At 44.6% G+C, this 18,073-nt stretch overlaps 3 protein-coding genes across 6 annotated transcripts in view; 1 reads left to right on the top strand and 2 right to left on the bottom strand.

The window, feature by feature from the left end:
• The window catches only part of BOLA2B (bolA family member 2B), a 2,506-nt gene extending 1,057 nt beyond the window's left edge, over positions 1-1,449 (bottom strand). The window contains exons 1-2 of one of the 2 annotated variants that reach the window (XM_041413333.1): positions 1,118-1,261; positions 19-113 (exon numbers count right to left, since the gene is read on the bottom strand). In XM_041413333.1, coding sequence (XP_041269267.1) covers positions 19-113; positions 1,118-1,183 — 161 coding nt within the window. In that variant the 5' untranslated portion in view covers positions 1,184-1,261. Of the gene's footprint in view, positions 1-18; positions 114-1,117 lie in introns of both variants that reach the window. The other variant, XM_041413334.1, reaches the window with a different exon arrangement.
• A 721-nt stretch (positions 1,450-2,170) lies between these two features.
• LOC121340525 (structure-specific endonuclease subunit SLX1-like) lies at positions 2,171-7,380 on the top strand. Its single transcript, XM_041413335.1, has 5 exons — positions 2,171-2,517; positions 3,792-3,843; positions 5,442-5,744; positions 6,321-6,451; positions 7,197-7,380. The coding sequence occupies exons 1-5, from the start codon at positions 2,186-2,188 to the stop codon at positions 7,309-7,311; spliced, it is 933 nt and encodes a 310-aa protein (XP_041269269.1). The 5' UTR covers positions 2,171-2,185; the 3' UTR covers positions 7,312-7,380.
• An 822-nt stretch (positions 7,381-8,202) lies between these two features.
• Positions 8,203-17,513, bottom strand: SGF29 (SAGA complex associated factor 29). Of its 3 annotated transcripts, none has more exons than XM_041413332.1 (9): positions 17,357-17,513; positions 15,620-15,695; positions 15,463-15,535; positions 14,347-14,411; positions 14,057-14,186; positions 12,368-12,514; positions 11,304-11,339; positions 8,991-9,153; positions 8,203-8,523 (listed from the first exon to the last, which is right to left on the bottom strand). In XM_041413332.1, the coding sequence occupies exons 1-9, from the start codon at positions 17,429-17,431 to the stop codon at positions 8,407-8,409; spliced, it is 882 nt and encodes a 293-aa protein (XP_041269266.1). In that variant the 5' UTR covers positions 17,432-17,513; the 3' UTR covers positions 8,203-8,406. The 3 variants fall into 3 exon arrangements, with proteins under 3 accessions (XP_041269266.1, XP_041269264.1, XP_041269265.1); XM_041413330.1 differs by having other exon boundaries at positions 15,463-15,512; positions 15,606-15,695; positions 17,357-17,511; XM_041413331.1 differs by having other exon boundaries at positions 8,991-9,110; positions 17,357-17,511.
• Positions 17,514-18,073: the final 560 nt, after the last annotated feature.

Genomic DNA, 18,073 nt, shown 5'->3' with positions numbered 1-18,073 from the left:
CTTAGGCCCCGCCCCCACCGGTGCCGCTGCAGCGTTCTGAGGCCGCGGAAAATTCCGGAAACGACGAAGACGCGGAAGCTGCCCTGGCACAGCTGGGGGGAGTCCTGCACCTCCTGCAATTAGCGCTAATTAACGCTAATTAGCGCCAATCAACCCTTCGTCCACCCCACCCTTAGCCACGAGTAATAATTAGGAGTAATTAGGGTTAATTAATGCCCATCAGCCGCTTGTTGTAATTAAAGGTTTAATTGATTAATAGAATTGGCGCACTCAACCACTAATTACGCAAATTAAATATTAATTGAGCCTTATTAACTGTTAATTAGCAGTTATTAACCCCTAATTAGCCAAATTTTGGCACTAATTAACACTAATTAATGCCTATTGAACACCTATTATAACTACAACCTAATTAATAACGTATAAAGGCAACAATTAGAGGCACAATTAACAATCCAACCGCTAATTAGCATCTATTAATTGCTAATTGGCATCCACTAAATGCCAATTTGTGGTTTTCAGCACTTAATTAACACCAATTCTTCACTAATTAACACCCATTGGGCTCTTACTATTACTGCACTTTAATTAATATCTATAATTACCACCCCAACCGTTAATTAACACCAATTAAAAACTAATTGAAAGCTGTCAAACACTAATTAAAAGCCAATTATCAGTAATTGGAACCAATTAGCCGCTAATTACCAGCTCTTAGGCTCTAATTAACACACCTTAATTGCTAATTAACACCCGTTAGACACTCATTAACACTCTTGACCTGTTAATTAGCAGGAGAAAATTACTAATTAGCCGCCATTAGCCACTAATTGACACCAGATAGGCGCTAATTATTCACCATTAAAAACTAATTAATTACTTTCCAGGTTAATAAAGGCTTAATTGACACCGACTCATGGACCCCTCCAAGCACTAATTAAACCCTCCCAACCGTCATTAATACCCTAATTAACCCTAATTAACCCCTCCCCCTCCTAATTAACGCCCCCCAACCGCTCATTAACCGCCATGCCGGCTAATTAACGCCCTCCCCATCCTAACGAACCCGCGGCCGCCGATAATCAGCGGCTAATTAATTAATTAGGGAATTAATTACCACGTGCTCGGCCTGGAGCCGCTCCTGGAGCCGCAGCCGCAACTCCTCCGCTGTGGGAGGCTCCATTTCCGCCTCCGCTTGCGTCACTTCCGCTCCGCGCGGGGTGTTGTGGGCACCGAGACGGAAACGAAGCAAAGCATTGTGGGTAGCGAGGCAAACGGGAAGGCTTTGCAGAGGGTTGTGGGTAACGAGGCAAAAGCAGGTGTTTCGCAAGGGTTTATGGGTAACGAGGCGGAAGTGCAGCTCTCCCATTCTTTGTGGGCACAGTGAGGGGCCCAGTACGAACCAGTTTGGACCAGTAAGAGAGAAGTGACCGCACTAAAGGCACCAGTGCCACCAGTAAGGACCAGTACGGGACCAGAACCGACCAGTACGGGGCCGGTAAGGGAGAAATGACCGCAGTGAGGGCACCAGTGACACCAGTAAGGACCGGAGGGGGCAGCAATCCCTCACAATGGCAGGGCTCGCGGTGCATTGTGGGTACCGAGGCATAAACCCCGCCAATTTACCGAGGCGGAAGTCAAGCGATTTTTTTTTTCGCAATGCATTATGGGTATCGTGGGAAAACGGCCGCCATTTTGCCGAGGCGGAACAACCGGAAGTTTCCCTCAGGGGTCGCAAGGCACTGTGGGTAGCGAGGCAAAATCTCAATAACTTTACCGAGGCGGAAATCCGAGCATTAAATGAGAAAATTTTTCCTTTTTTTCCTCCTCCTCCTCCTCCTCCTTATTCTCTTTTATGAGTTCTGGACACCGACTCAAAACCGCCGCCATTTTTACCGAGGCGGAAAAACCGGAAGTTCCCCTCACGGACCGCAATGCAGTGTGGGTAACGAGTCAAATCCTCCACAAATTAATGAAATTTTAAAATAAAAGAAATTTCTTCTCTTCTTCCTCCTCCTCCTCCTCCCCCTCTTTAGTGCATTGTGGATGCAGAGGGAAAACCGCCGCCATTTTTACCGAATTGGAGAAATAGGGAGCTCCTGCATAACAAACCGCAATGCTTTGTGGGTAACGAGGCAAACCTGCCGCCATTTTTACCGAGGCAAAAGCAGGTTACCATTCCGCAATGCATTGTGGGTACCGAGGCAAACCCGCCGCCATCTTTACCGAGGCAAAACACATCGGGAATGCCTCCCTTCGCAAGGCATTGTGGGTACCGAGGCACAAAGTATACCGAGGCGGAAGTGGCAGCGTTGGACCGGAAGCCGCCGCGGGGCATTGTGGGGCGGCGATGGCGGCGATGAGGGCGGTGTATTTGCTGCGCTCCGCCGCCCCTCGGGGCCGCTGCCGGGGCCGAACCTACGTGGGCTTCACGGTGGATCCGCGGCGGCGGCTGCGGCAGCACAACGGCGGCAGGAGGAGGGGGGGAGCCCGCAGGACCAGCGGGAGGGGGCCCTGGTGCGGGGGCCGGGGGGGATCGCAGGGGTTTCAAGGGGATTTGGGGGGGCTCGGGGGGGGTTCGGGGGTGGGGGGTTGGGTTTTGGGGGGTTTTCACTGGTTTTTGGGGTGGATTTTGGGGGGGTTTACAAGGACTTAAGGGGGGTTTGAGGGGGATTTTTGGGGTTTAATGCAATTAAAGGGGGATTTGGGGGGGTTTCAAGGGGATTTGGGAGGGCTCAGGGGGGATTCGGGGGAGGTTAAAGGGGATTTTGGGGTTTAATGGAATTAAAGGGGGATTTGGGGGGTCCAGGGGGGATTTGGGGATGATTTGAAGGAGTTTAAAGGGATTTAAGGGAGGTTTGAGGAGGATTTCTTGGATTTAATAAAATTAAATTGGGATTTGGGGGGGGTTCGGGGGGGATATTGGGGGGTTTAAAGGGATTTAGGGGAGTGGGGGGGGGGTGGGGGGGGGATTGGGGGGAGTTTGAGGGAGATTTTGGGGTTTAATGGAATTAAAGGGCAATTTGGGGGGGTTTAAAAGGGTTAAAGGAGGATTTGGGGGTTCCAGGGAGGATTTGGGGAAAGTTGAGGGAGTTTAAAGGGATTTAAGGGAGCATTGAGGGGGATTTTGGGGGTTTAATGGAATTAAAGGTTTGGGTGTTTTTTGTGTTCGGGGTACCTTCTTGGCGTAGTCGGTCATCTTGCGGGGCGAGCTGAAGAACAGGATCCGCGCGGCCTCGGGGAACAGGATCCGCTCGTAGGCGGCCTCGATGCAGCCCGCGATCCCGTCCCTGCCACAGGGATTTGGGGGTTCAGGGGGGATTTGGGGGGGATTTTTGGGACTTAAGGGGGCTTTGAGGGGGATTTGGGGGCATTTTGGGGGGTTTAAAGGGATTAAAGGGGGATTTGGGGAGGTTAAAGGGGACTTGAGAGGATTTTTGAGGGGTTTAAAGGAATTTGGGGGGCTTTGAGGAATTTAAAGGGGATTTTAGGGCGTTTAATGGGGTTTGGGGACGTTCAAGAAGAATTTGGGGGGAGTTGAAGGAGTTTAAGGGGATTAAATGGGGAATTTTGGGGAGTCTGAAGGCTTTTGGGGGGATTTTGGGGGTTCAAATGGATTTAAAGCTGGATTTTGGGGAATTTCAGAGAGATTTTGGGGGGTTTAAAGGGAGATTTCCAAAAATATTTAATTAAGAATATGCTAATCATTTTTAAAATTAATTATCTCAAGTAGTTCTTTCTGATTTCAAACGAATTTTGAGGCAATTTTCAACGTTTTTCCCCAAAAAAAGGGAAATGGAACTTTTCGTCCACGGCTTCCCCTCCGACGTCGCCGCCCTCAGGGTGAGCCACGCCCCCTTTTAAGCCCCGCCCACCTCATTAAACCATCTTAAACCCCTCCTGTTTCAGTCTAAGCCACTCCCACCTAAGCTCCGCCCACCTAATTAATCCAGTTTAAACATCTCCTTTAGTTTAAGCCCCTCCCACTTTTCACCCCCATTCATTTAAGCCCCGCCCACCTCATTAATCCATGTTAAACCCCTCTGTAGTTTAAGCCCCTCCCACTTTTTACCCTCATTCAATTAAGCCCCGCCCACCTCATTAAGCCATCTTAAACAACTTCTTCTTTAAGATGAGCCCCTCCCACTTCAAGACCCCACCCATTCAAGCCCCGCCCACTTCATTATTCTGTCTTAAATCCCTCCTCCTTTAATTTAAGCCCCTCCTACTTTGAAACAAACACTACATAAGCCCCGCCCACATCATTAATCATCTTAAACCCCTCCTCCTTTAAGCCACTCCCACTTAAGCCCCACCCACTTCATTAATCCATGTTAAACCCCTCTGTAGTTTAAGCCCCTCCCACTTTTTACCCCCATTCATTTAAGCCCCTCCCACCTCATTAATCCATCTTAAACAACTCCTCCTTTAAGATGAGCCCCTCCCACTTCAAGACCCCACCCATTCAAGCCCCGCCCACTTCATTATTCTGTCTTAAATCCCTCCTCCTTTAATTTAAGCCCCTCCTACTTTGAAACAAACACTAACATAAGCCCCGCCCACATCATTAATCCATCTTAAACTCATCTTCCTTTAAGCCACTCCCACTTAAGCCCCACCCACCTCATTAATCCATCTTAAACCCCTCCTCCTTTAAGCCACTCCCACTTAAGCCCCACCCACCTCATTAATCCATCTTAAACCCCTCTATAGTTTAAGCCCCTCCCACTTTTCACCCCATTCATTTAAGCCCCGCCCACCTCATTAATCCATCTAAAACAACTCCTTTAAGACAAGCTCCTCCCACTTTAAGACCCTGCCCATGTAAGCCCCACCCACTTCATTATTCTAACTTGAACCCCTCCTCCTTTAAGCCCCTCCCACTGAAACCCCACCCACCTCATTAATCCATCTTAAACCCCGCCTCCTTTTATCGAAGCCATTTCCATTTAAGCCCCACCCACCTCATTAATCCATCTTAAACCCCTCTATACTTTAAGCCCCTCCCACTTTTCAACCCCATTCACTTAAGCCCCGCCCACATTAATCCATATTAAACCCCTCCTCCTTTAAGATGAGCTCATCCCACTTTAAGACCCCACCCATGTAAGCCCCGCCCACTTCATTAATATGTGTAAAAGCCCTCCTCCTTTAAGCCCCTTCCACTTTTAAACCCAACCCACACGAGTCCCGCCCACTTCATTAATTCATCTTAAACTCCTCCTTGTTTAACTTAAGCCCCTCCCACTTTTAATCCCCACCCAATTAAGCCCCGCCCACCTCATTAAAACTGTCCCCTTTCAAGCTCCTCCCAGTTTTTAATTATTCCTTTAAACTCCACCCACTTAATCCTCACCCCATTCAAGCCCCGCCCACCTCATTAACGCCAACAAAACCCCTCCCCCTTTTCTTAAAACTTAAGCCCCGCCCCTTCCTTTCAGTTCGAGTGGGCGTGGCAACACCCAAACTCCTCCCGCTGCCTCTTGGCCCCGCCCCCTCGCCGCCCCAGGGAGCAGCCAATCAGCTTCGCCCTCCGCCTCTTGCCCCACCTCCTCCGGGCCCCGCCCTGGTCCCGCCTCCCATTAAAAATCCGCTGGCTCCGCCCACCTCGCCCCGCCCTGGAGTTGGCCCCGCCCCCTCACGTGGTGGAGGAGGAGGGGGCGGGGCTGCCACGCCTTAAAAGGAAAAAGGGGCGGAGTCAAGAGGTGGAGGTGGATGACTGTGGGTGTGGCCTGTGTGGGGAGGTAAGGGGCGGGGCTTAAAGGGGGTGGGGCCTAAAGGGGGAGGGGTTTGAGGTGGTTGGGCTAAAGGGGGAGTGGCTTAGAATGTTTTGATGGTGTGGGCGGGGCTTAAAAGGGGAGGAGTTTAGCAGTTTAATGAGGTGGGTGTGGCTTAAAGGGGTGGGGCTTATACAAATTCTTGAAAGGGGAGGGGCTTAAAGTGGGAGGGGCTTGAATGGGTGGGGCTTAACTGGGTATGGGGCAAAGTGGGAGGGGCCTAAAGTGGGTGGAGCTTTTTATGATGTGAAGGGGTGGGGCTTAAAAGGGGTGTGGCTAAAATGGGTACAGCTAATGGTCTGGAAAGTGGGTGTGGCCTAAAAGGGGAGTGAACTTTGCAGGTGTAAAAATGAAAAATTGGTGAGTTTTTCTGCTTAAAAATATGGAATTATGCAAATTTTAGAATTTGGGCGTGGCCTAATCATTTCTTAATAAAGTACTGTGCTTTTAAATCAATAAAACTTTCTTAAATTTAAATTTTATGCAAATTAATGCCTTTTGAGCAGGAATTTTTGGGTTTTGACGTTTCCACGCCTTTTTTAGGCACAGGCCACGCCCCTTTTGCGCTGTCCCCGCCCCCAGTGCAAGATGGCTGCCCATCCCCCCTGCCTGGCCCGGCTCTTCCTGGCCCCGGAGCCGCGGCAGCTGCTGCCAGTAGGGGGCGCCTGTCCCAGGTGAGAAAGGGGCGGGGCTTGTGCTTGAGGGCGGGGCTTGTTCAGCATCCATTACCTTATATGGAAATGTTTCAAGATGGCTGTTAGGGGGTGGAGATTGTTTATAAGGCCTTTTTCCTTATAAGGAAACTTAGCAAAATGGCTGCCAGGGGGTGGAGCTTGTTATAAAATGTGGTTTATCTTATAAGAAAGATTTCAAGATGGCTGCCAGGGGGCGGAGCTTGTTTCTGAGGCCGTTTTCCGTATAAGAAATTGATTTAAATGGTTGCTAGGGGGCGGGGCTTGTTGCTAGGGCTCATTTTCCTTATAAGGTAAGGCACAAAGATGGCTGCCAGGGGGTGGAGCCAGTTGCTAGGGGGCGGGACTTGTTACTAAGGCTCCTTTTCCTTATGAGGAAAAACTCTAAAATGGCATCTAGGGGGTGGAGCTTGTTGCTAGGGAGAGCTAAGGGGCGGGGCTTGTTGCTAGGGGAGCATTTCCTTATAAGGAAAGTCTTTAAATGGTTGCTAAGGGGCGGGGCTTGTTGCTAGGGGAGCATTTATCTCATAAGGAAAGGTTTTAAATGGTTGCTAAGGGGCGTGGCTTGTTGCTAAGGGGGCGTATTCCTTATAAGGGCTTAAGTGGTTGCTAAGGGGCGGGGCTTGTTGCTAGGGGAGCATTTCCTTATAAGGAAAGGGTTTAAGTTGTTGCTAAGGGGCGGGGCTTTGCCTAAGGGGGCGTGTCCTCACTCTGACCCCACCCCCAGGTGCCACACCCACCTCCTGTGGGGAGATCTGATTCGTCGCTGCCTGGGAGAGGCGGAGCCTGAAGAGGAATGGGTGGAGCCTGATGACATCATCACAAGCTCCGCCCCTACATGAAGCCACGCCCACTATTACTTTTTAATATTTAAAGTTTATTTATTTGTAATTAAATCGTTTTTTAAACAAAATTAATATGCTAATTATTACTTAAAAGAGCGTGGCTTTGTTGAGCCACACCCCATGACATCATTTCCTATTGCCCCGCCCCCTTTTGGCCGCCATTTTGAGAGCTCAAATTCCCCATTTTTGACCAGTTTTTGACCATTTTTTTTCCCAATTTTTCCCCAATTTTTTCCCTCAAAGTAATTTTTTTGAATTCTGCAAAACCTCCCAAAATATTTTTGCTCTTTTCCCCAAATTTTAAGGCATTTTTCACCACTTTTTCCTAAATTTTGAGACATTTTACCCCCCAAAATCCCACATTTTACCTGCAAAAAAAATCCCAATTATTGCCCTTAAAAAACCCAAATTTCTCCCAAAAATATTTTAAATTCCTAACTTTCCTCCTAAAAATTTCAATTTTTTCTCCAAAAAATTTTCAGTTTCCTTCCAAAACTCCATTTTCCCCCCTAATAACGAATTTCCCCCCCAAAAAATATTAATTTTTCCCAATAAAAATCCCATTTTTTCCACCCAAAAAATACAAATTTATTCCTCATGAAAACCCCATTCTTCCCCATAAAAATCCTTAATTTTCCCCAAAAACAATCCCAAAATTTCCCCCAAAATTCCCATTTTTTACCCCTAAAAATCCCAATTTTCCCCACAAAAAAATCCCATTTATTCCCCCACAAAATCCCAATTTCCTGCCACAAAAATCCCAATTTTTCCCCGTTAAAAAATCTCATTTTTTTTCCTTTTTTCCCCTTTTAAATCCCATTTCCCCCCCACATAAACCCCATTTTTTCTTGATAAAAAACTCCAAAAATTTTCCATAAAAATGCCAATTTTTATTACATTTTCCCCTCAAAACCCCTTCATTTTTCCCCTTAAAAAAATCACATTTTTTTCCATTTTTCCCCCCAAAAATCTCATTTTTTTCCCAATTCTCCCCTCCCCCCTTAATTCCAGGCCGCTCTTCCTGAATTTTGGGTCGTTTTCCCCAAATTTTTGGTCGTTTTCCCCGAATTTTGGGTCGTTTTTCCCCAATTCTCACTTTTTTTTGGTCTCTTTGCAGGCCACCACGTAGCGCTGGGCCACGTTCAGGGGTGGGGAGTAACCGTCGGCGTAGGAGGTGTCCTCGAAAAGCACCGAATAATCGTCCTGGGGCTGGGAAATTTGGGGAAAAATTTGGGATTTTTGAGAAAAAATAAGAATTAGAAAGAAGCCATGCACCTAATTTGCTTCCTTATATGGTAATAGGTGCATAGCAACAAGCCACGCCCCTTAGCAACCCCCTTATAAGGTAATAGGACACTTACCAACCCCCCTTATATGGCAATGCCTCTCCTTAGCAACAAGCCACGCCCCTTAGTAACCACCTTATAAGGTATTAGCTCCCCTAGCAACAAGCCCCGCCCCTTAGCAACCCCTCCAAGCTCCCACAGCGCCCCTTAGTGGCTGCATTACTTTTCCCTTATATGGTAATACCACCCTAGCAACAAGCCCCGCCCCTTAGCAACCCCCTCCCTTTCCCCACAGCGCCCCCTAGCGGCCGCGTGGGTTTTTTCCCAAAACCCCTCATTTTCGAGCGGATTTTCGGGGCGATTTCGGCCGTTTTTGGGTCGGGCACTCACGCGCTGGGGCGGGGCGTGGATGAGGGCGCGGTAGAAGCAGGTGGTCTGCGGGTACAGGGCCAGCACCAGCTGATCCTTGTGGAACAGGGCCTCGGGGTCCGTCTCGGGGTTGGTTTTCCACTGGGGCAGGGGGATGATGCGGCGGCGGCTCAGGGTGTGGCGCCTCGATTTTTGGGGGGAAAAAAGGGGATTTTGGGAAAAACGGGACAGTTTGGGGGGGTTTGCGGGGAGGAATTGGGGTTTTGGCGGGAAAATCGGGGGTTTTGGCGGGAAAAAGTAGGATTTTTTGGGGAGAAATTGGGATTTTTGAGGGCGAAAATGGGATTTTTTATGGGGAAAAATTTGGATTTTAATGGGGAAATTTGGGTTTTTTGTGGGGGAAAGTTGGGATTTTTATCAGGGAAAATTGGGATTTTTAAGGGGAAAAATTTGGGGAGAAAATGGGATTTTTATAGGGGTAAAATTGGGAATTTTTGGGGAAAATGGCAAAAATTTGGGGATTTTGTGGGGGAAAATTGGGGTTTTTATCAGGGAAAATTGGGATTTTTAAGGGGAAAAATTTGGGGAGAAAATGGGATTTTAATAGGGGAAAAATTGGGATTTTTGGGGGGAAAAATGGCAAAAATTTGGGGGTTTATTGGGGGAAAATTGGCGCTTTTATGAGGAAAAGTTTGAGATGAAAATGGGGAAAAAATTAGATTTTTATAGTGGAAAATTTGGGTTTTTTATGGGGAAAAGTTGGGGGGAAATGGGATTTTTATGGGGAAAAATTGGGATTTTTATGTGGAAAAATTGGTGAAAAATTGGGATTTTTATGAGGGAAAGTTGGGGGGAAATGGGGATTTTTATGAGGGAAAATTGGGATTTTTAAGGGGAAAAATTTGGGGAGAAAATGGGATTTTTATAGGGGAAAATTTGGGAATTTTTGGGGCAAAATTTGGGATTTTATGGGGGAAAAAATGGGATTTTTTTGGGAAAAATATGGGGGTTTTATGGGGGAAAATTGGGATTTTTATGGGAAAAAAATTGTGAAGAAAATAGGGAAAAATGAGATTTTTATGGGGGAAAATTGGGATTTTTATGGGACAAAATTGGGGGCAAATCAGGGTTTTTATGGGGAAAAATTGGTGAAAAATTGGGATTTTTATTGGGGAAAAATTGGTGAAAAATTGGGATTTTTATTGGGAAAAATTTGTGGACAAAAGGTGGGGAAAATGAGATTTTTTTTCAGGGGTGAAATGGGATTTTTACGGGGAAAAATTGCGATTTTTATGGGGGAAAAATTGGTGAAAAATTGGGATTTTTATGAGGGAAAGTTGGGGGAAAATGGGGATTTTTATGAGGAGAAATTGGGATTTTTAAGGGGAAAAATTTGGGGAGAAAATGGGATTTTTATGGAGAAAAATTGGGATTTTTGGGGGAAAATGGCAAAAATTTGGGGGTTTATTGGGGGAAAATTGGGGTTTTTATGAGGAAAAGTTTGAGACGAAAATGGGGAAATAATTAGATTTTTATAGAGGAAAAATTGGGATTTTTGAGGGGGAAAAATGGGATTTTTATGGGGGAAAATTTGGATTTTTTTGGGAAAAAATCGCATTTTTTTGGGAAAAAATTGGAACTTTTATGGGGGAAAATTGGAGAAAAATTGGGATTTTTATGGGGGAAAATTGAGATTTTTATGATGAAAAATTTGTGGAGAAAATGGGGAAAAAATGAGATTTTTGGGGAAAAAAAGGTGGGAAATGGGATTTTTTTTGTGAGAAAATTTTGGAATTTTTACACGGGAAAATTCGTGAAAAAAATTTTAGATTTTTATGGTTAAAAATTGGGACTTTTTTAACGAAACATGGTAAAAATTTGGGGGTTTTATGGGGGAAAATTGGAATTTTTATGGGAAAAAAATTGGGGAGAAAATAGGAATTTTATAGGGGAAAATTTGGGACTTTTATTGGGGAAAATTTGGATTTTTTGGGAGGAAAAAAGGGATTTTTTTTGGGAAAAATATGGGGGTTTTACGGGAGAAAATTGGAATTTTTATGGGGAAAAATTTGGGGAGAAAATGGGGAAAAAATGGGATTTTTATGGGGGAAAATTGGTGAAAAATTTGGATTTTTGGCAGGAAAAATTGGAATTTTTGGGGAAAAATTGCAAAAATTTTTGGGTTTATGGGGGAAAATTGGGATTTTTGGCAGGAAAAATTGGAGGATTGGTGGAAAAATTGGGATTTTGTGGGAAATTCTGAGATTTTGACAGGAAGATCAGGGATTTTGGGGCATTTTAAAGGAAATTTGAGAAGTTTTTGTTGTCACTCACTCCTTCCCTTCCTCGTCGATGTCGTCAACTTCGTACCTGGGGAAAAAAACACAACTCAAAACCCAAATCCTGGAAAAAAATGGAATTTTTAGCCCAAAAATGTCATTTTTGAGGCAAAATTACAAATTTTGAGACCAGTAAAGTGAAATTTTCAGCCCAAAATTGTGAATTTTAAGCCTAAAAAATTGGACTTCGGCCAGAAAAAGTGAATTTTGAGCCCAAAACTGTGAATTTTGGGGCAAATAAAGCAAATTTTCTCCAGAAAATGTGAATTATGAGGCCAAAAAAGGAGAATTTTTCCTTGAAAATGTGACTTTTCTTCCAAAATATTGAATTTTAAGCCCAAAATGTGAATTTTAAGCCAAATAAAGCAGATTTTGGCCTGAAAAAGGAAATTTTGACCCTAAAAAGCAAATTTTGAGGCCAAAAAAGGACTTTTGAGCCAATCAAACCCAATTTTGAACACAGAAATTCGAATTTTGACCCAAAAATGTGAATTTTGAGGCCAAAACCAGCTGATTTTGAACCCGCCACTGTGAATTTTTATCAAATAAAGCAAATTTTGAACAAAGACTGTGAATTTTGTGCCCAAAAATGCCAATTTTACCCAGAACAAGCTCATTTTGAAGCCAAAAAAAGCAGATTTTGATGCAAAGAAAAACCAATTTGGAAGGAAAAAATTTATTTTTTTGAAGCAAAAAATTTGACTTTTGATGCAAAAACATTTGATTCTTGACCCAAAAAATTTGATTTGTGATGCAAAAAAAATTGATTTTTGATGCAAAAATTTGATTTTTGACCCAAAAAATTTGATTTTGGACCCAAAAAATTTCATTTTTGATGCCAAAAAATTTGACTTTTGACTCAAAAAATTTGATTTTTGATGCAAAAAATTTGAATTTTGACCCAAAAAATTTGATTTTTGATGCAAAAAATGTGATTTTTTGACCCAAAAAATTTGATTTTTGACCCAAAAAGTTTGATTTTTGAGTGGAAAAAAGAGGGTTTTGTGCTGAAAAAGGGGGATTTTGGGCTGAAAAAGGGGGATTTTGGGGGTGACTCACTTGTTGGCGGCGTGGCTGTAGCTGACCACCTCGGCCAGGATCCACTGCTCGTCCCCCTCCAGGGCCTTGACCCTGGCGGCCACTTTGTCCCCAGGCTTGGCCACGTAGTCACCAGCGGCCGGCACGGCCCCGCACAGGGGAGGGGGTCTGGGGGGGCACCCCGAAATTCCTGAGCCTGAAATTCCCCAAATTCTCCAAAATTCCCTCCAGAAATTCCCCAAAAACATTCCTCAAATTCTCCAAAATTCCCTCCGGAAATTCCCAAATTTTCCCCTCAAGGATTCTCAAAATTTCCCAAAAAATTCCCCCGAATTCCCCATTAAAAACTTCCCAAAATGCCCTCAAATTCCCTCCAAAATTCCCCATAAATATTCCCTCAAACTCCCCATAAAAAGCCTCCAAAATTCCCAAAGTTCCCCCCCAAAAATCCCCACAATTACCCCAAAATTCCTTCAAATTCCCCATAAAAATTGCACAAAATTTCCTCAAGTTCCCTCTAAAATTCCCCCCAAAAATCTCTCAAATTCCCCATAAAAATTGCACAAAATTTCCTGAAGTTCCCTCCAAAATTCCCCCAAAAAATCTCTCAAATTCCAGATACAAATTCCACAAAATTTCCTCAAATGTTTCCAAAAATTCCCCCAAAATTCCCTCAAATTCCCCATAAAAAGTCCCCCAAATCCCCCATAAAAATTCCCAAAAACTCCCTGTATTTTCCCAAGTTTCCTCCAAAAATTCCAACAAATTCCCCCAAAATTCCCTTAAATTCCCCCTTTTTCCCCATAAAAATTGCACAAAATTTCCTGAAGTTCCCTCCAAAATTCCCCCAAAAAATCTCTCAAATTCCAGATACAAATTCCACAAAATTTCCTCAAATGTTTCCAAAAATTCCCCCAAGATTCCCTCAAATTCAACATAAAAATTCCCCAAAATTCCCACCAAAATTCCCCCCAACTCCCTCAAATTCCCCATAAAAATTCCCAAAAACTCCCTGTATTTTCCCAAATTTCCTCCAAAAATTCCAACAAATTCCCCCAAAATTCCCTTAAATTCCCCCTTTTTCCCGCCAAATCCCTCTTTAGCTTCCCAAATACCTCATTATTCCCCAAAATTCCCATTTTTCCCATTTTTCCTCACTTTTCCCCACATGTCCAATTCCATAGCACCACCATCCTCAGCATCCTCAGCACCCTCAAACCCCCTTTTATTCCCCCCAAATCTCCATTTTTCCCCACAAATCCCCCCTTTTTCCCCCCAAATCCCTCTTTATCCTCCCAAAACATTCATTATCCCCAAGAATTCCCAATTTTTCCCCATTTTTCCTCACTTTTCCCCACATTTCCCAATCCACACCACCACCATCCTCAGCACCCTCAAACCCCCTTTTATTCCCCCCAAATCTCCATTTTTCCCCACAAATTCCCCCTTTTTCCCCCCAAATCCCTCCTTACCCTCCCAAAATATTCATTATCCCCCAAAACTCCATTTTTTCCCCATTTTTCTCACTTTTCCCCACATGTCCCAATCCACAGCAGCCCCATCACCGGCACCCTAAAGCCCCCCCTTTTTCCCTTCAAATTCCCCGTTTTTCCCCACAAAATCCCCGTTTTTCTCCCAAATCCCTCTTTACCCTCCCAAACCCTCATTATTCCCAAAAATTCCCCTTTTTTTCCCCCCATTTTTCCTCACTTTTCCCCGGGCTTCCCGATCCACAGCGGCAGCGTCATCGCCGACTGCTGCAGCAGCGTCATCAGCACCCCTCTCCTCATCGTCTTCCTCGGCGGCTCTGCCTCGCTGTAAATCCCGGCGATTTTTGCCGCTAGAAATAAAACATTAAAAAGACCCAAATCCCATCAAAGTTTGTGGGATTTGGGTGGAATTTTGAACGGTTTGAAGGGGTTTGAAGGGGTTTGAGCCTTTTCCCGCCTTTTTCCCGGCCGTGAGGGGAGCTGCGCGGCAGCGCCCCCTAGCGGCCGTACCGATGCGGCGCTCCTCAAGCAGGGATTTGATCTCGGCGATTTTATCCAGAGCTCTCCGGAGGACGCTGAGGGAGAGGAAAAAAGAGGGGGAAAAGGTAAAAATTGGGGGGAAAAGTGAAGTTTGGAAGGTGGGAAGGGGTGGGGAAGGGAAAAGGGGGGGATTTTGGGGGGGAAAAGGGGGTTTTTGGGGGGAAAAGGAGAGCAGGGTGGGCGGAAAATTAGGAGGGAATTGTGAGGGAAACTGAGGGGAAAAGGGAAAATTTGCAGGGAAACAGCAGGAATCTGAGGGGAAATAGAGAAGATCTGGAGGGGAAAAGTGGGAAGGGATAAAGTGGGAATTTGAGAGAAAAAGAAAAAATTGGAGGTGGAAAAAAAATAGGAGGGAAAAAAGTAGAAATTTGAAAGGGAAAGCAGAAATGTGAGGGGGAAAAGTGGGAAGCTGGAGGGAAAAAGTGGGAATTTGAAGGGATAAAGTGGGAATTTGAGACAAAAAGCAGAAATTGAAAGGAGAAGAAATATATGAGGCCAAAAAGTGGAAATCTGGAGAGATAAATCAGGAATTTTAAGGGTAAATGGAAATCTGAGGTAGAAAAAATGGGAAATCTGACAGAAAAAAAAAAAAGGGGGACTCTGGAAAAATAAAGCAGAAATCTGAGGGAAAAGACTGGGAATTTGAGGTGGAAAAGGGGAAATCTAAGGGGGGAAAAGTGGGAATTTGAAGGGATAAAGTGGGAATTTGAGAGAAAAAGAAAAAATTGGAGGTGGAAAAAATAGGAGGGAAAAAAGTAGAAATTTGAAGGGGAAAGCAGAAATCTGAGGGGGAAAAGTGGGAATCTGAGGGGAAAAAAAAGTGGGAATCTGAGGGGGAAAAGTGGGAATCTGGAGCTAAAAAGAAGAAATCTGAGGGAAAATTGGGAATTTGAAGGGATAAAGCGGGAATCTGAGGGGAAAAAGCAGAAATATGAGAGAAAAAGGTGGAACTTAATAAGGAAACAGCAGAAATATGAGAGTTGAAATTTGAAATCTGAGAGGGAAAAGTGGGAATTTGAAGGAATAAAGTTGAAATTTGAGGAATTTGAGGGTTTTTGGTTTTAAAAATGGGAATTCTGGACTCACTTGCACTCGGCCTCGGCGTCGGCCTTGGCTGTGGTGTAGAGCCCTCGGAGCTTGGTGCGGTAATAGGGGGAAACTGAAGGGGATTTTGGGGGTCAAAATGTCCCAAAAACCCCCAAAATCCCCCCAAAATTCCCTGTAAATACCAGAATTTTTTTACTTTTGTTCTCCGTCTGCATCCGCTCGTGCGTCTTCTGGATGTTCACCAGGTTGTGCTCGCTGCGGGAGCGTTCCTCCTGAGGGGGAGAGTTGGAAAAAAATTGGGGAAATTGGGAATAAAGGGAGGAAACGGGGAAAAAATGGGGAAATTTGGGAAAAAAGAGGGGAAAATTAGGAAAAAAGAGGGGAAAATTAGGAAAAAAGAGGGGGGAAAATGAGGAAAAAAGTATTGGAAAAAGGAGGGAATGTGGAAAAAAGGAAGGGAAAAAAGGAGTTTTGGGTTAATAAAGGGGGATTTATGAGGGAAAAATTGGGATTTTGGGGGTTGGAGTTAATAAATAGAGATTTATGAAGGAAAAATGAGAAATTTTGAAGGGTAGGAATTAATAAATAGGAGGTTTTGAGGGGAAAATGAGGGATTTGGGGGGTTGGAGTTAATAAAGGGGGATTTATGAGGGAAAAATTTGGATATTTGGGGGTTGGAGTTAATAAATAGAGATTTATGAAGGAAAATGAAGATTTTTGAGGGGTAGGAATTAGTAAATTGGAAATTTTGAGGAAAAAAATGAAGGATTTGAGGGGTTGGGGTTAATAAAGGGGGATTTATGAGGGAAAAATTGGGATATTTGGGGGTTGGAGTTAATAAATAGAGATTTATGAAGGAAAATGAGGATTTTTGAGGGGTAGGAATTAATAAATTGGAAATTTTGAGAAAAAATGAAGGATTTGAGGGGTTGGGGTTAATAAAGGGGGATTTATGAGGGAAAAATTGGGATATTTGGGGGTTGGAGTTAATAAATAGAGATTTATGAAGGAAAATGAGGATTTTTGAGGGGTAGGAATTAATAAATTGGAAATTTTGAGAAAAAATGAAGGATTTGAGGGGTTGGGGTTAATAAAGGGGGATTTATGAGGGAAAAATTGGGATATTTGGGGGATGGAGTTAATAAATAGAGATTTATGAAGGAAAATGAGGATTTTTGAGGGGTAGGAATTAGTAAATTGGAAATTTTGAGGGAAAAATGAGGGATTTGGGGGGTTTGAGTTAATAAATGGAGATTATTGAGGAGAAATGAGGAACTTTTGGGTTTGGACTTGATAAAGAGAAATTTTGAGGGGAAAAATAGAGGAAAATGTGGGATTGGAGGAGAAAAAGTGAATTTGAGCAAATTAAGAGGGATTTGGGGTAGAAGCAGGTGATTTGGGGGTAAGTAAATGGCAATTTTAGGGTAAAATCGGTCGATTTTAGAGTAAATTTTGTGAATTTGGGATAAAATGGGGCGTTTTGCAATAGGAATGGGCAGTTTTATGATGAAATAAGGGATTTTAGGACAGGATATGCTCGACTTTTGGGTAAAATGAACAAGCTTTAGGGCTAAAAATGGGTGATTTCGTGAAGTTTGTGAAGGGAAACTGGAGACTTTGAGGGGAAACGGGGGATTTATGAGGAGAAAATGGAAATCTGTGAGGGGAAAACAGGATCTCCGTGAGAGAAAAAAGGTGATTTGGGAATAAATGGGTGATTTTTGGGGTCCTTGAGGGGAAAGAGGAGATTTTGGTGTGAAATGGATGATTTTTGGGACCCGTGAGGGGAAAGGGGAAGGAAATAACGGGATCGGTGAGGAGAAATCAGGGAAAAGTGGAGCAAACGGGGATCGGGGATGGAAAACGGGGCATCCTGAGGAGGAAAGAAAAATCCTAAAGGAAAACTTGGATATCCTAAAAGAAATTACGGTACCTGCGTCTGTTTAATGAGCTGGTGCAGCTCCCCCAGCAGCTCCGCGATGCGCGAATCGGCCGAGACCAGCGCCATGACGGGAGAATGGAACGGGGATGGGGGGGGCAAAATGGCGGCGGCTCCTGAGGGGAGAGAGGGAGGAAAGGGGGCGGGACAAAATGGCGGCACCGCCTCAGAGGAGAGGTAAACCATATATGGTTATAGCCACGCCTCTTTCCCCTAATATGGCATAAAGCCGCGCCTACTTATTATTTACAAGAGATTAAACCCCTCCCATAGTATTCCTTATATGGATTCTCTCGTGGCAAAGCCACGCCCTTTATCTCCTATTATGGATTCACCTCCCTTTAAGCTACGCCTCCTCATCTCCAAATATGGATTACCCGCGGAAAATCACGTGCTTGCTGTCACATGACCAGCGCCCAACATGGCGGACGAGGAACCGCTGCTGCCGCCGGGTGAGAGGAAAAATGGGGAATAAAAATGGGGATAAAAAACGGGAATTGGGGATAAAAACCGGGATAAAACCGCGGAATTAAAACCGGGATAAGGGGCCGGAATGGAGCCGGGAAGGGGAACCGGGAGTGGCGAACGGGGCACGAAAACAGAACCGGAAGACAAAAACAACCCCAAAATCTCCCAAATTTTCCCCAAAATCCCTTCAAAACTCCTCCCCTCCCCCACAGACGAAGATTCCGCCCCTCCCCCGCCCCCCCC

The sequence above is a fragment of the Onychostruthus taczanowskii genome, unplaced genomic scaffold, assembly GCF_017590055.1.
Source record: "Onychostruthus taczanowskii isolate IOZ18803 unplaced genomic scaffold, ASM1759005v1 scaffold405, whole genome shotgun sequence".
NCBI lineage: Eukaryota > Metazoa > Chordata > Aves > Passeriformes > Passeridae > Onychostruthus > Onychostruthus taczanowskii.
This window is presented reverse-complemented; position numbering and strand designations above follow the sequence as displayed.

Excerpts from the sequence above, each read along its gene's own strand:
- LOC121340525 (XM_041413335.1), top strand. The coding sequence starts at position 2,186 with ATGCATTGTGGGTACCGAGGCAAACCCGCCGCCATCTTTACCGAGGCA. Across the intron at positions 2,518-3,791 it reads ACCAGCGGGAGGGGGCCCTG|GGAAATGGAACTTTTCGTCC; the intron begins GTGCGGGGGCCG and ends CCCCAAAAAAAG. Across the intron at positions 6,452-7,196 it reads GTAGGGGGCGCCTGTCCCAG|GTGCCACACCCACCTCCTGT; the intron begins GTGAGAAAGGGG and ends CCCCACCCCCAG.
- SGF29 (XM_041413332.1), bottom strand. The coding sequence starts at position 17,431 with ATGGCGCTGGTCTCGGCCGATTCGCGCATCGCGGAGCTGCTGGGGGAG. Across the intron at positions 15,536-15,619 it reads GATGCAGACGGAGAACAAAA|TTTCCCCCTATTACCGCACC; the intron begins GTAAAAAAATTC and ends AATCCCCTTCAG. Across the intron at positions 11,340-12,367 it reads TACAGCCACGCCGCCAACAA|GTACGAAGTTGACGACATCG; the intron begins GTGAGTCACCCC and ends TTTTTTCCCCAG.